General features: G+C 41.1%; 1 protein-coding gene across 1 annotated transcript in view; it reads right to left on the reverse strand.

The window, feature by feature from the left end:
• Nucleotides 1-14,011, reverse strand: part of LOC139395671 (citrate lyase beta like) — a 199,032-nt gene that overhangs the window by 36,297 nt on the left and 148,724 nt on the right. Inside the window, exon 6 of the mRNA XM_071143001.1 lies at nt 8,211-8,378. Coding sequence (XP_070999102.1) covers nt 8,211-8,378 — 168 coding nt within the window. The remainder of the gene's footprint in view (nt 1-8,210; nt 8,379-14,011) is intronic.

Below are 14,011 nucleotides of genomic sequence, written 5' to 3' on the forward strand. Positions count from 1 at the left end.
CACTGTCTGAAAGGTGAACATGTACTCCACCATGGTCTGGCCATCCTGCCGTAGTTGGAGTAGGTGCTCACCTCCCTCTCTGCCCTCTGGTGGATGGTCAAATACCCCCCTGAACAGAGCCCCCAAAAAACTCATAGGAGCCCAGCTCTTCCTCTCATCTCTCCCAGATGGCCGCAGCCCACCAAAATGCCCGTCCGGTCAGCAGGGAAATAACAGTGGCAAGCTTGGACCTCTCCATGGTGGGAGCTGCTGTCTGATGGGTAAAATAGAGGGAGAACTGGAGTAGGAAGCCAAGGCATTTGGAGGGAAACCTGTCATATTTGTCCAGGAGAGAGAAACAGGCATTCCTGTCCTTGGCAGACTATTGGATGGGCTGGGGTGGTTCCGCACACATAGACACACACAGAGTATATATATATATACACACAGTGCATTTGGAAAGTATTCAGACCCCTTGACTTTTTCCACATTGTTACGTTACAGCCTTATTCTAAAATACATTTTTTACCTCATCAATCTACACACAATACCCCATAATGACAAAATGAACATTTTAGCAAATGCATTAAAAATAAAGAGAAATACCTTATTTACATAAATATTCAGACTCATTGCTATGAGACTCGAAATTGATCTCAGATGCACCCTGTTTCCATTGATCATCTTTGAGATGTTACAACAACTTGATTTTAATCCACGGTTGGTAAATTCAAATCATTGGACATGATTTGGAAAGGCACACACCTGTCTACATAAGGTCCCACAGATGAGAGTGCATGTCAGAGCTAAAACCAAGCCATGAGGTCGAAGGAATTGTCAGTAGAGCTCAGAGACAGGATTGTGTCGAGGCACAGATCTGAGGAAGGGTACCAAAAAATGTCTGCAACATTGCAGGTCCCCAAGAAAACCATGGATCCACCAATACTCATCCTAGAGCTGGCTGCCCGGCCAAACTGAGCAATATGAGGACAAGGGCCTTGGTCAGGGAACCCGATGGTCACTGACAAAATGTGGAAAAAGTCAAGGGTTTTGAATACTTTCTGAATGCACTGCACATGGGCTTTGGTTGATATTGTCCAACAGCCCATTTGAAAACGGGGGGTAATCAAGTTTACGAAATTCACAATCGGCTGCTTTTCAGAGACTTTCAGGATGTTGATCAGCTCAATAAAATCGTGTTTCATTAGCTCCGATTTACCTTTTTGGATATCATTTGATCCCACATGCACTACTACAGTAGCTGTTGTACGTATTGTGGTCTGTAGTGGTCAGTAGTTGTGGTCAGTACTTGTGTGGTTGTGGTCAGTAGTTGTGTGGTCAGTAATTGTGTGGTTGCTGTCAGTAGTTGTCTGCCTCCCTTTCAAAAAAGCCTGCTTTGGGGGAGGGACACAGCCAGAGCACAAAGTACTTCCCCACATAAGTTGTTGTCTTTCAGAGACTGGAAAAAAACGTGTCAGATTGTATATTCATATCGCTGTAAGATGTCCCATGGCTCTAACAAGAACATCCATATCTACACTACCGGTCAAACGTATTAGAACACAAACTTTTTAATTTTTTTATTTATTTAATCTTTATTGAACTAGGAAAGTCAGTTAAGAACAAATTCTTATTTACAATGATGGCCTATCGGGGAACAGTGGATTAAACTGCCTTGTTCAGGGGCAGAACGACAGATTGTTACCTTGTCAGCTCTGTGATTCGATCCAGCAACCTTTCGGTTACAGACCCAACGCTCTAACCACTACCTGCCGCCCCATACTCATTCAAGGGTTTTTCTTTTTACTATTTTCTACATTGTAGAATAATAGCAAAGACATCAAAAATATGAAATAACACATATGGAATCATGTAGCAACCAAAAAAGTGTTAAACAAATCTAAATATATTTTATATTTGAGATTCTTCAAATAGCCACCCTTTGCCTTGACAGCTTTGCACAGTCTTGGCATTCTTTCAACCAGCTTCACTGGAATGCTTTTCCAACAGTCTTGAAGGAGTTCACAAATATGCTGAGCACTTAGTGTACATGCACGAAAACGCTTGTGCGATCAGTATCACATAGAGCCTTCCTCCTGGGCAGTACACTACCGTTCAAAAGTTTGGGGTCACTTAGAAATATCCTTGTTTTTGAAAGAAAAGCAAATTTTTTTGTCCATGAAAATAACATCTAATTGATCAGAAAGTCTACAGTGTAGACATTGTAAATGTTGTAAATGACTATTGTAGCTAGAAACGGCAGATTTTTTTATGGAATATGTACATAGGCGTACAGAGGCCCATTATCAGCAAACATCACTCTGGTGTTCCAATGGCACGTTGTGTTAGCTAATTCAAGTTTATAATTTTAAAAGGCTAATTGATCATTAGAAAACCCCTTTGCAATTATGTTAGCACAGCTGAAATCTGTTGTACTGATTAAATAAGCAATGAAACTGGCCTTCTTTAGACTAGTTGAGTATTTGGAGCATCAGCATTTGTGGGTTCGATTACAGGCTCAAAATGGCCAGAAAAAAAGGACTTTCTTCTGAAACTCGTCAGTCTATTCTTGTTCTGAGAAAGGAAGGCTATTCCATGCGAGAAATTGCCGAGAAAAGTGGGTATAGTGAGAGATTTGTACAGGGTAAAAGGGATCTTGAAGAAGGAAGGCTATCACTCCATTTTGCAATGCTATGCCATACCCTGAGGACAACGCTTCATTGGAGTCAATTTCCACGTCTTGACCATATTTCCTATTCATTTTGCAACTCATTTCATGTATGTTTACATGGAAAACAAGGACATTTCTAATTGACCCCAAACTTTTGAATGGTAGTGTATGTGTAAAACACATCTCACTGACCTAGACTCCCCCAGGGTGAAATTCACCTTTAATACTAAATAAATACTGCACTCTGCTAGATTCATGATAGTGTTGTTAGACAAAGCAAGGACATTTTTTATTGGAATTTGCAGCTTCTAACATGACTTACTTACTGCATCTAGAAAGAGAGCAGTTGATGAGTTACTAAAACAGCTATATCTATTGATTGGTAGAAGCTATTCCTAATCCGTTCTCAAATTTGAAAAGCAGAGAAGTAAAATGACAATTTCATACGCTCTAAGTTTTTGTCTGGCTTGTTAGGGGAGTGGTCAAAACAACAGTTTAGAAAAAGTTGGGGAAAATTGTCAGTATTTGTGGTCAGTAGTTCTGTAAGTATGTTTGTGGTTCAGTAGTTTTGTGGTTGTGGTCAGCAGCTGTGGTCAGTATTGTGGTCTGTAGTGGTCAGTAGTTTTGGTTAGTAGTAATGCGTTTGTGGTCAATAGTTGTGTGGCTGGGGTCAGTAATTGTGGGGTTGTGGTCAGTAGTTTTGCGGTTCTTAGTTGTGTGGTTGTGGTCAGTAGTGTATGGTGAGTAGTTGCGGTCACCAGTTTTGTGATTGTGGTCAGTAATTGTGGTCAGTAGTGGTGCGGTTGTGGTCACTAGTAGTGTGTTTGTGGTCAATCGTTGTGGTCAGTATTTGTGTGGTTTTGGTTAGTAGTTGTGGTCAGTTTTTGTGGTTGGTAGTTGTGTGTTTCAGTAGTTGTGTCATTGTGGTCAATAGTTGTGGTCAGTAATTGTATTGTTGTGGACAGGAGTTTTGTTCAGTATTATGACCTGTTGTTGTGTTGTTCTGGTCAGTAGTTTTGGTCCGTAGTTGTGTAGTTGTGGTCAGTAGTTGTGTGGTTCAGTAGATGTGCGGTCTATAGTTGTGTGGTTGTGGTCAGTAGTTGTGTGGTTTTGGTCAGTAGTTGTGGTCAGTTTTTGGTCAGTAGTTGATTGTTTCAATAGTTGTGTGGTTGTGGTAAGTAGTTGTGGTCAGTAATTGGGGCGACAGGGTAGCCTAGTGGTTAGAGTTCAAACCCCCGAGCTGACAAGGTACAAAACTGTCGTTCTGCCCCTGAACAGGCAGTTAACCTACTGTTCCTAGGCCGTCATTGAAAATAAGAATTTGTTCTTAACTGACTTGCCTAGTAAAATAAAATTGTGTGGTTGTGGTCAGTAGTTGGGTTGGGTTGGGTTGCCCCGCCCCCCCCCCCCCCTCTCCTGACCCCTCCTGTCTCAGCTTCCAGTATTTATGCTGCAGTAGTTTATGTGTCGGGGGGCTAGGGTCAGTCTGTTATATCTGGAGTATTTATCCTGTCTTATCCGGTGTCCTGTGTGAATTTAAGTATGCTCTCTCTAATTTTCTCTCTCTCTCTCGGAGGACCAGAGCCCTAGGACCATGCCTCAGGACTACCTGGCATGATGACTCCTTGCTGTCCCCAGTCCACCTGGTCATGCTGCTGCTCCAGTTTCAACTGTTCTGCCTGCGGCTATGGAACCCTGACCTGTTCACCGGACGTGCTACCTGTCCCAGACCTGCTGTTTTCAACTCTCTAGAGACAGCAGGAGTGGTAGAGATACTCTCAATGATCGGCTATGAAAATTCAACTGACATTTACTCCTGAGGTGCTGACTTGTTGCACCCTCAACAACTACTGTGATTATTATTATTTGACCATGCTGGTAATTTATGAACATCTTGGCCACGTTCTGTTATAATCTCCACCTGGCACAGCCAGAAGAGGACTGGCCACCCCTCATAGCCTGGAGTTTTTCCTAGCCACCGTGCTTCTACACCTGCATTGCTTGCTGTTTGGTGTTTTCGGCTGGGTTTCTGTACAGCACTTTGATATCAGCTGATGTAAGAAGGGCTATATAAATACATTTGATTTGATTTGAGTAGTTGTGGTCAGCAGTTGTGTTTAGCAGTTGTTATGTTTAGCAGTGGTTATGACCTGTAATTGTTCTGGTCAGTAGTTTTGGTCAGTAGTTGTGTGGTTGTGTTCACTAGTTGTGTGGTTCAGTAGTTGCGTGGTTGTGTTCACTAGTTGTGTGGTTCAGTAGTTGTGTGGTTGTGGTCAGTGTCTACACTACAGTTGTGAAAACTGAAAGAAGTGCAATGAGAAGTGATCTGGTGAAATATGAAAGGAGTGAATGGAGGTAGTTGTTGTCCAATGCAGTTGTTGCTAGGCAACAGTGGCTGGCCTGCCTCGCTAAAGTCAGTGTGAAAAACATGCTAACATACAGTACGTTTGTGCTTTAATACTAAATAAATATTGCACTCTGACACACAAAACTTCTTTGCTAGATTCATGATAGTATTGTTAGACAAAGCAAGGAAAGTGAACTTCAAAACGTGATGCAGATTTATTCGAATTTGCAGCTGTTGTTGCTAAATAATACATCTGCTAGCTTCTAACATCCCTTACTGCATCTAGAAAGCGAGCAACTGATGGGTTCCTAAAACTGCTCTATCTGTAGAAGCTATTCCTAATCCATTCTCAGGTCTGAAAAGCAGAGAAGTAGAGAACAATTTCATTCAATCTATGTTTTTGTCTGACTTGTTGGGGGAGTGGTCAAAACAGGAGTTGTTTAGAAAAGTTGGTAGAAAATGTGTTAATGCAGTTACTAAATCAGCTGTATCGTTAGAACTGTATAATATATTTTGGTTCGGTTGTCAGATTTGAATAGTAGAGAAGTAGATGAAGATGTCTAACTTTTTGTCAAAGTTGTTAGAAAAGCTGTCAATGTAGCTGATTTGTGTCAAACGTTGTATTGTTGCTTTTACAGTGAATGGAATGTTGGGAGTGATGGGGAGATTTAGAATGTGAGGAAATAACATTAAGTGAATGGAGGACAACAAATGTGTAACTTAAAAAGTATAAAACATATCGAAAAGTTCTATACAATCAACTCAATTCAGACCAGTCCACACGTTTTAAAGTTTGAAAAGCGTTTCTAGCGTAAATGGTATAAGAGGAGTAGCGTGCTAAATAATAATAATAAAAAGTCTGAAGTATGCCTTCAGCAAGCACAACTAATAAAAAAATCTAAAACACAGGACATAGAACACAAACAAAGCTATAAATACAGTTGAAGTCAGAAGTTTACATACACCTTAGCCAAGTACATATATACACAGTTTTTCACAATTCCAGACATTTAATCCATGTAGAAATTCCCTGTCTTAGGTCAGTTAGGATCACCACTTTATTTTAAGAATGTGAAATGTCAGAATAATAGTAGAGAGAATGATTTATTTCAGCCTTTATTTCTTTCATCACATTCCTAGTGGGTCAGAAGTTTACATACACTCAATTAGTATTTGGTAGCATTGCCTTTAAATGCTTTAACTTGGGACAAACGAAACGGGTAGCCTTCGACAAACTTCCCACAATAAGTTGGGGGAATTTTGGCACATTCCTCCTGACAAAGCTGGTGTAACAGAGTCAGATTTGTAGACCTCCTTGCTCGCACACACTTTGCCATCTATTTTGTGAAGTGCACCAGTCCCTCCAGCAGCAAAGCACCCCAACAACATGAAGCTGCCATCCCCGTGCTTCACAGTTGGGATGGTGTTCTTCGGCTTACAAAGCCTCCCCCTTTTTCCTCCAAATATAACGATGGTCATTATGGCCAAACAGTTCTATTTTTGTTTCATCAAACCAGAGGATATTTCTCTAAAAGTACGATCTTTGTCCCCATGTGCATAGTCGGGCTTTTTAATGGCGGGTTTGGAGCAGTGGCTTCTTCCTTGCTGAGCGACCTTTCAGGTTATGTCGATATAGGACTTGTTTTACTGTGGATATAGATACTTTCGTACCCGTTTCCTCCAGGATCTTCACAAGGTCCTTTGCTGTTGTTCTGGGATTGATTTGCACTTTTCACACCAAAGTACAGCTGCGTGGTCCCATGATGTTTATACTTGCGTACTATTGTTTGTACAGATGAACGTGGTACCTTCAGGTGTTTGGAAATTGCTCCCAAGGATGAACCAGACTTGTGGAGGTCCACAGTCTTTTTTCTGAGGTCTTGGCTGATTTCTTTTGATTTTCCCATGATGTCAAGCAAAGAGGCACTGAGTTTGAAGATAGGCTAATTTACATTATTTGAGTCAATTGGAGGTGTACCTGTGGATGTATTTCAAGGCCTATCAGAAACTTCTAAAGCCATGACATAATTTTCTGGAATTTTCCAAGCTGTTTAAAGGCACAGTCAACTTAGTGTATGTCAACTTCTGACCCACTGGAATTGTGATACAGTGAAATAAAAGTTAAATAATCTGTCTGTAAACAACTGTTGGAAAAAAATCCTAACCGACTTGCCAAAACTATAGTTTGTTAACAATAAATTTGTGGAGTGGTTGAAAAACGAATTTGAATGACTCTAACCCAAGTGTATGTAAGAACAGAATTAGCGGAGGTCCTTGAAAGCTTTACTGAACAGCACGTGTCTCTTGCGGTGTTCTCAGCCGTGTCAGAGTAACGGTGGCAACCGAGGTCAGGGGAAATCAGCTGGCATGTGGGCCAGAGAGAGAGTCTACACAATGTTAAAACAGCCATCGATAGTATGAATGTGTGTTTATGTGTGTTTTTGAGGAAAGTCATTACAAATCAACCCCACCTGGCACAGAGGCTTTACTGAGCAGCAACATGGGGAGTCTGTCCATCTGTCTGTCTCTGTGTATGTATGTGTGTGTGTGTGTGTGTGTGTGTGTGTGTGTGTGTGTGTGTGCACGTGCGCCATACGTGTCCCAGGGCAACATTGGGAGTCCACTCACGGACTACGGACTTAGCGAATTAAGACGAATGCCCGTGTGAAATCATGCTAGTAATTCACTAGAACGGAGTGTTACACGGTTCCATCAACGGTTATTGCTCATAACATAGAACACTCAAATAGACCAGAACAAAAATGCTGAAAAATGACTGTGCAAGATAGTAATAGATCACAATATTGCAACTATATGTAATAAATTATTCTCATTCCTCACAAGATTCTTTCAATAAATAACTTGCAAAATGTTAATGTTCACATCAAAATAATAAAAAACTAATAAGAGATGGTGGTGGATGATTTAGGATTCCACCATGTCTCACACACTCACTCACACATGCACGCACACAGTTGCCTGGCTAGACACACTGAGCTTCACTATGCTAGGAGCTAACACCCCTACACGAGCACACACACGTTATGTTCTTCTATCCTCGTGTGGATCTAATGTACATCCATTCAAAATTCTATTTTCCCTAACCCTAAACCTTAACATAACCCTAATTGTAACCTTAAATCTAACACCTAAGCTTAAAATAACCTATCCTTTTCTCATTTCTCCCTTGCCTGAGAGGGAGGCTCAATTTACCTGTGAAGCCCATGAGAACTCCCTCCCTTGCCTGCTGTCGTAGACCCTCTCCGTCCTTATAGTCTATGTAGACCAAGTCTATGGCTTGTAGACCGAAGGCCTTGGTTGTCACTACCACCTTCTGACGGGCATACAGCAGCTCCCTGGCATCCTTGGTCCGCGTGGCACCTGGACGGAGGGAGACACAGGTAACTATATATAATATATACTATAACGTATGCCATTTAGCAGACACTTTTATCCAAAGTGGCTTACAGGAATATAGACAGGAAAATATACCTGTGAGCAAATAGACACACAGGCTTACCATACAGGGAAACATAATGCTTATATGTGACCCGTTTCAGGAAACTAGGCGTATGTTGCAAGTCACAACTTCACAGGAGAACCATTTGAATGTTTTATTTTTATTTTTATCAAAAAGCGTTTTTTGGCAGAAATGCCTTCTGGAACACTTGAACTTTCATGTGCCTTAACTTCTCTAGGGTAGGGGGCAGCATTGGGAATTTTGGATGAAAAGCGTTCCCAAATTAAACTGCTTGCTACTCAGCCATAAATGCTAGAATATGCATATAGTTAGTAGATTTGGATAGAAAACACTGAAGTTTCCAAAACTGTTTGAATGATGTCTGTGAATATAACAGAACTCATATGGCAGGCAAAAACCTGAGAAAAATTCCAACCAGGAAGTGGGAAATCTGAGGTTTGTAGTTTTTCGACTCTTGCCCTTTCGAATACACAGTGTCTATGGGGTCATGTTGCACTTCCTAAGTTTTCCACTAGATGTCAACAGTCTTTAGAACGTTGTTTGAGGTTTCTACTGTGAAGTGGGGCCCGAATGAGAGGGGATTGAGTCAGAGGTCTACCAGCAGCCACGAGCTCAGTCTCGCGCGTTCACGTGAGAGCGACCTGCGTTCCATTGCATTTCTGAAGACAAAGGAATTCTCTGGTTGGAACACTATTGAAGATTTATGTTAAAAACATCCTAAAGATTGATTCTATACATCGTTTGACATGTTTCTACGGACTGTAACGGAACTTTTGGACTTTTCGTCTGCTCGTGTGTCATGAAGTTGGATTACTGGGCTGAACGAGCTAAAAACAAGGAGGAATTTGGACATAAATGATGGACATTATCGAACAAAACAAACATTTATTGTGGAACTGGGATTCCTGGGAGTGCATTCGGATGAAGATCATCAAAGTTAAGTGAATATTTATAATGCTATTTCTGACTTCTGTTGACTCCAACATGGTGGATATAAATTTGGCTTGATTTGTCATCTGAGCGCCGGACACAGATTATTGCATGGTGTGCTTTTTCCGTAAAGTTTAAAAAAAATCTGACACAGCGGTTGCATTAAGGAGAAGTATATCTTTAATTCTGTGAATAACACTTGTATCGTTTATCAATGTTTATTATGAGTATTTCTGTAAATTGATGTGGCTCTCTGAAAAATCACTGCATGTTTTGGAACTAGTGAACATAACGCGCCAATGTAAACTCAGATTTTTGGATATAAATATGAACTTTACCGAACAAAACATACATGTATTGGGTAACATGAAGTCCTATGAGTGTCATCTGATGAAGATCATCAAAGGTTAGTGATTCATTTTAGCTATATTTCTGCTTTTTGTGACTCCTCTCTTTGGCTGTAAAAATGGCTGTGTTTTTCTCTGACTTGGCTCTGACATGACATAATCGTTTGGTTTGCTTTCGTCGTAAAGCCTTTTTGAAATCGGACACTGTGGCTGGATTTACAACAAGTGTATCTTTAAAATGGTGTAAAATACATGTATGTTTGAGGAATTTTAGTTATGGGATTTTTGTTGTTTTGAATTTGGCGCCATGCAGTTTCACTGGCTGTTGACAGGTGGGACGCTACCATCCCACGTATCCTAGAGAGGTTAATAACGAACTTGTATGCCATCTGTAAATACGAATAAAGTTTTTAAATTACGAGCCTAGTTGGTTTAGCCCCAGAAAAGGAAAGGAACCTTCCCACTAGCCATGATTGGCTGAGCTAATGAGTGGGCTGGACATGTAGAGAGATGAGTTTAAGATTGGGTCTGCGGTGTAGCATCTTGTGTCTATAAAATGAGCTGCTCGTTAAGCGTAGATAATCCTTTCTACTGCAGTTTTTTCTAAAGATATAATGTTAGCCATGGAGAACAGAAAATATGTTGCTACTGCTCTCAATAACATTGCTGCCCTGAATTTATCAGGCGCTATCGACAAAGGTCAGTGGGAAAAAGTTGTGATGGACTACTTTCTGGAGGACGATCGTGCCATGCTGACTCTCTCTGACTCTGAAAACGAATCAGACGATGAGGAAATCCCTGATTTAGGTAAAAACATTTTAATTGAAGAAGACATTGTGGAGTCTTCTGACGCAGTGATGGGGAAGAAACGACGATCAACAGTGTTGTTGTCATTGGTGAAGTTGACCGAGTTTTGAAATCAGTGGAATGTCTGGTAGAGGCAGAGTATGATGAGGAGATTAATAGAATTCTGGCGTTTGATTGCAAATGCATAGGGAGTCGAAAAGAGAACACAGAAGGCTGTTGTATAAAAAACCTGTCTCTGGAATACATCTTCAAACTAAGGGCATCCGTGACAGAGAGGGAGAAAGAGAGGGAGAATGGCATTGCAAACGGTCAGTGTGAACCAGAGTGACCAAACAAGCTGTATAAACAAAATGGAAACGACACAGGATGTCTTATTTAATGAAAGGGGTTGCAGTCTGCCCTGAAGCTTTCATCCATGTATACGGGTAAGAATCTAGCTACAGTTTCAGATATTATACGTTTCTAATTTTGTCAGAAAGTTGTTTTCATTGCAAGTTAAGGCTTGCTGTTAGCTAGCTAGCTGACATTGGATGGCTTGCTAGCCAACATTACGTGTATGAACTGTGTAGTGATGTTATCTCAGAATGCCATTTTGCATTGCTAGTTATAGGATAATGTTAGCTAGCTAACTAGATAACATTGAACCTGTTTGGTTTAGCAAGCTATGACAATTGGTTTGTATTGCTAGTAATCTATGGATTGGGATTATGGTTCATTGTTTAGCTAGCTAGCTACATGTCTAAACAAAATACCTCGAGTTAAAGCTTGCTGTTAAGTAGCTAGCTGACGACCCATCAAGTTAGCCAGGTGTGTCTGACGGTGATTACGACCATCTATTGTATTATAATGCAAAAATATTTGTATCTGGAATTTGTCTTTCAGCATCAGTAGAACACACCTGACTCTCCTCCACCAGTCATACAAGGAGAATGGTCTAATGTCTCCCATCAAAAAGAGAGCTGGCCCAAGCAAGCACGTTACACCTGAAGCATGAGGACTTGCAACGACAACTACGCAGAGGATAATACAATAGTATTACCAGGACGCCACCCAGCACACAAACACTTTGGTGGAAAGCTCCTGCCATTCCATGTGACAAAAGCAGCAGTGTGGCGTCTCTACAAGGAATCAATGACAACACTTGGTATGTAACAACACGTTTTGATTATTTAATTGACCTCAAACATGATTGGCACAACTTTTATTGGTTTCACATCATTTCTGTATTTTCCAGAGGTAAGTGCAGTCGGGCTGTCTTCCTTCAGGAATCTGTGGAGATTCCTGAAGCACTAAGCCCAGGACAGACCTGTGTTGCCAATGCCAGAGGAACAACTAAGGTCTTCAGATTTGCAAATCTGTCAGAAGCTGTTAAGTCAGCCAAGCTGAAAAAGCACAGGTCTGTGAAGCACCTTCACTTCCTGATCACAGGCCACACCAAGTTTGCCCCCGACTGGAGATTCGGCCTCATAAAGCAGAGCTTCAGAAAGACCATAGTGAACACTTTGTCTGAGATTGCTGGTGTTGTGAAGGACAGCACTGTGACAGGGCTCAACATCCCACAGCTGGTTGGACTGGAGGATGGTACGGTGCTGGTGAAAAGCTATGGCTGGCAACACCAGACTCCGTACTTCAGGGCACTGCCACAGATCAAGCAGTACCAGGACTTCAGGCGGATAACATTTTCATTGCAATGTATGAGGTTATTCTTCTTATCTTAACTCGGGAGGTGAATTGATGTTGTGCAAGGTTGTAATGTCTTCTCAATGTTTTTTGTTATTTTCTGTTTTACAGCTTCAATGCTCTGGAGCCTGGTGTTGTAATCACCAAGGAGCGTTCGGACTGTCGGGACCAGGCTTCAGCTGCTGCTCAATGCTGACATCCTTCCTCCCATAGATGATCTGCCTGTACAAGAAACACCTGGACTGGACACAGCTAGAGAAACTTATCTTTTTGAGAAGATCAGGGAGTTTTGCGATGAAGAGGCTGTGGACATCACATGCCCTGCACCAAAGTCAAGGGCAGGACAGAAACAGGCTCTCTGAATATAGATTCCCTTGTTCATGCATGGTTCGGACGAACCAGTCATCAGTACTATCTGCAGTGCCTCTATTCACATGACTCTCTTCTAACACACAGGCCATACGTTGTTGCTACTATTTTATTTATCCCGCTTCTCAGCCACTTTACCTCTGATGTGTGCATTTAATTACCTCGTCTATCACTGATATCATTATTGATATTGTTCTTGTACATACTGTATATTATTTTATATATATTGACACTATATGTTTCTGATATTGCTACTATGCAAGTAACCATTTCTCTGTACTGTTTACACCTTCTGTAGAGACCCATCCACTTGGCAATATGTGGCTGGGGTTATAGCTGTCACGCCCTGGTCTTAGTATTTTCTTTATTATTTTGATCAGGCCAGGGTGTGACATGGGTTATTTTATGTGGTGTGTTTTGTCTAGGGGTTTGTTGTAGGTTATGGGATAGTGGTTAGTGGGGTTGTCGAGAATAGTCTATGGCTGCCTGGAGTGGTTCTCAATAAGAGGCAGGTGTTTATCGTTGTCTCTGATTGGGAACCATATTTAGGCAGCCATATTCTTTGAGTGTTTCGTGGGTGATTGTTCCTGTCTCAGTGTTTGTTTGCACCAGATAAGGCCGTTTAGGTTTTCACGTTACGTTTATTGTTTGTATTGTTCGTGTTTATCTTTTTATTAAACATGAATCGAAATAACCACGCTGCATTTTGGACCTCCTCTCCTTCGACGGAAGAAAACCGTAACAATAGCATTCTTTTCACATGACCGATCAGTTTAGACAAGTGTGTCTGGGTAAACGTCATCTAATATTGATAAAATATTTTATCTGGACACTTTCTGTTTACCTGGAATTTTTCCTTATTGTAGGCTACTAATTTTAGTCTTCATCCTTACGGCACTACTCACTGTTTAGCACATGACATCACGTGAATCCTTAAAGAGATGGGTGGAGCTGGCTTAAGAGAGTGTGAGCAATGCTGAATGCGAAAGGAGAATTCTCCAGTAGTAGTACCAAAACATTCAAAGGCCATTTTCTCAAAATGTAGGTTACAAGTTTATCAACTTTCAAAGCAGAATTACTTTCCCATTGTCCTCAAAAATGCAGTGCATGATATACCATTTTGTAGCTCTGTGTCATCCAATGTAAAAAACACAATTTCAAATTGTGCTATATAAGACCGAATCAAGTGGTTGGTACACTGAGTATACAAAATATTAAGAACACGTGCCCTTTCCATGACATAGACTGACCAGGTAAATAAGTGATTCTGGAGGGGAGGAAACAGGTTAAAGAAGGATTTTCAAGCCTTGAGACAATTGAGACGTGGATTGTATGTGTGCCATTCAGAGGGTGAATGGGCAAGACTAAAAAAGTGCCTTTGAACGGGGTATGGTAGTAGG

This window comes from Oncorhynchus clarkii, chromosome 3 (assembly GCF_045791955.1).
Source record: "Oncorhynchus clarkii lewisi isolate Uvic-CL-2024 chromosome 3, UVic_Ocla_1.0, whole genome shotgun sequence".
In the NCBI taxonomy this organism is placed as follows: domain Eukaryota; kingdom Metazoa; phylum Chordata; class Actinopteri; order Salmoniformes; family Salmonidae; genus Oncorhynchus; species Oncorhynchus clarkii.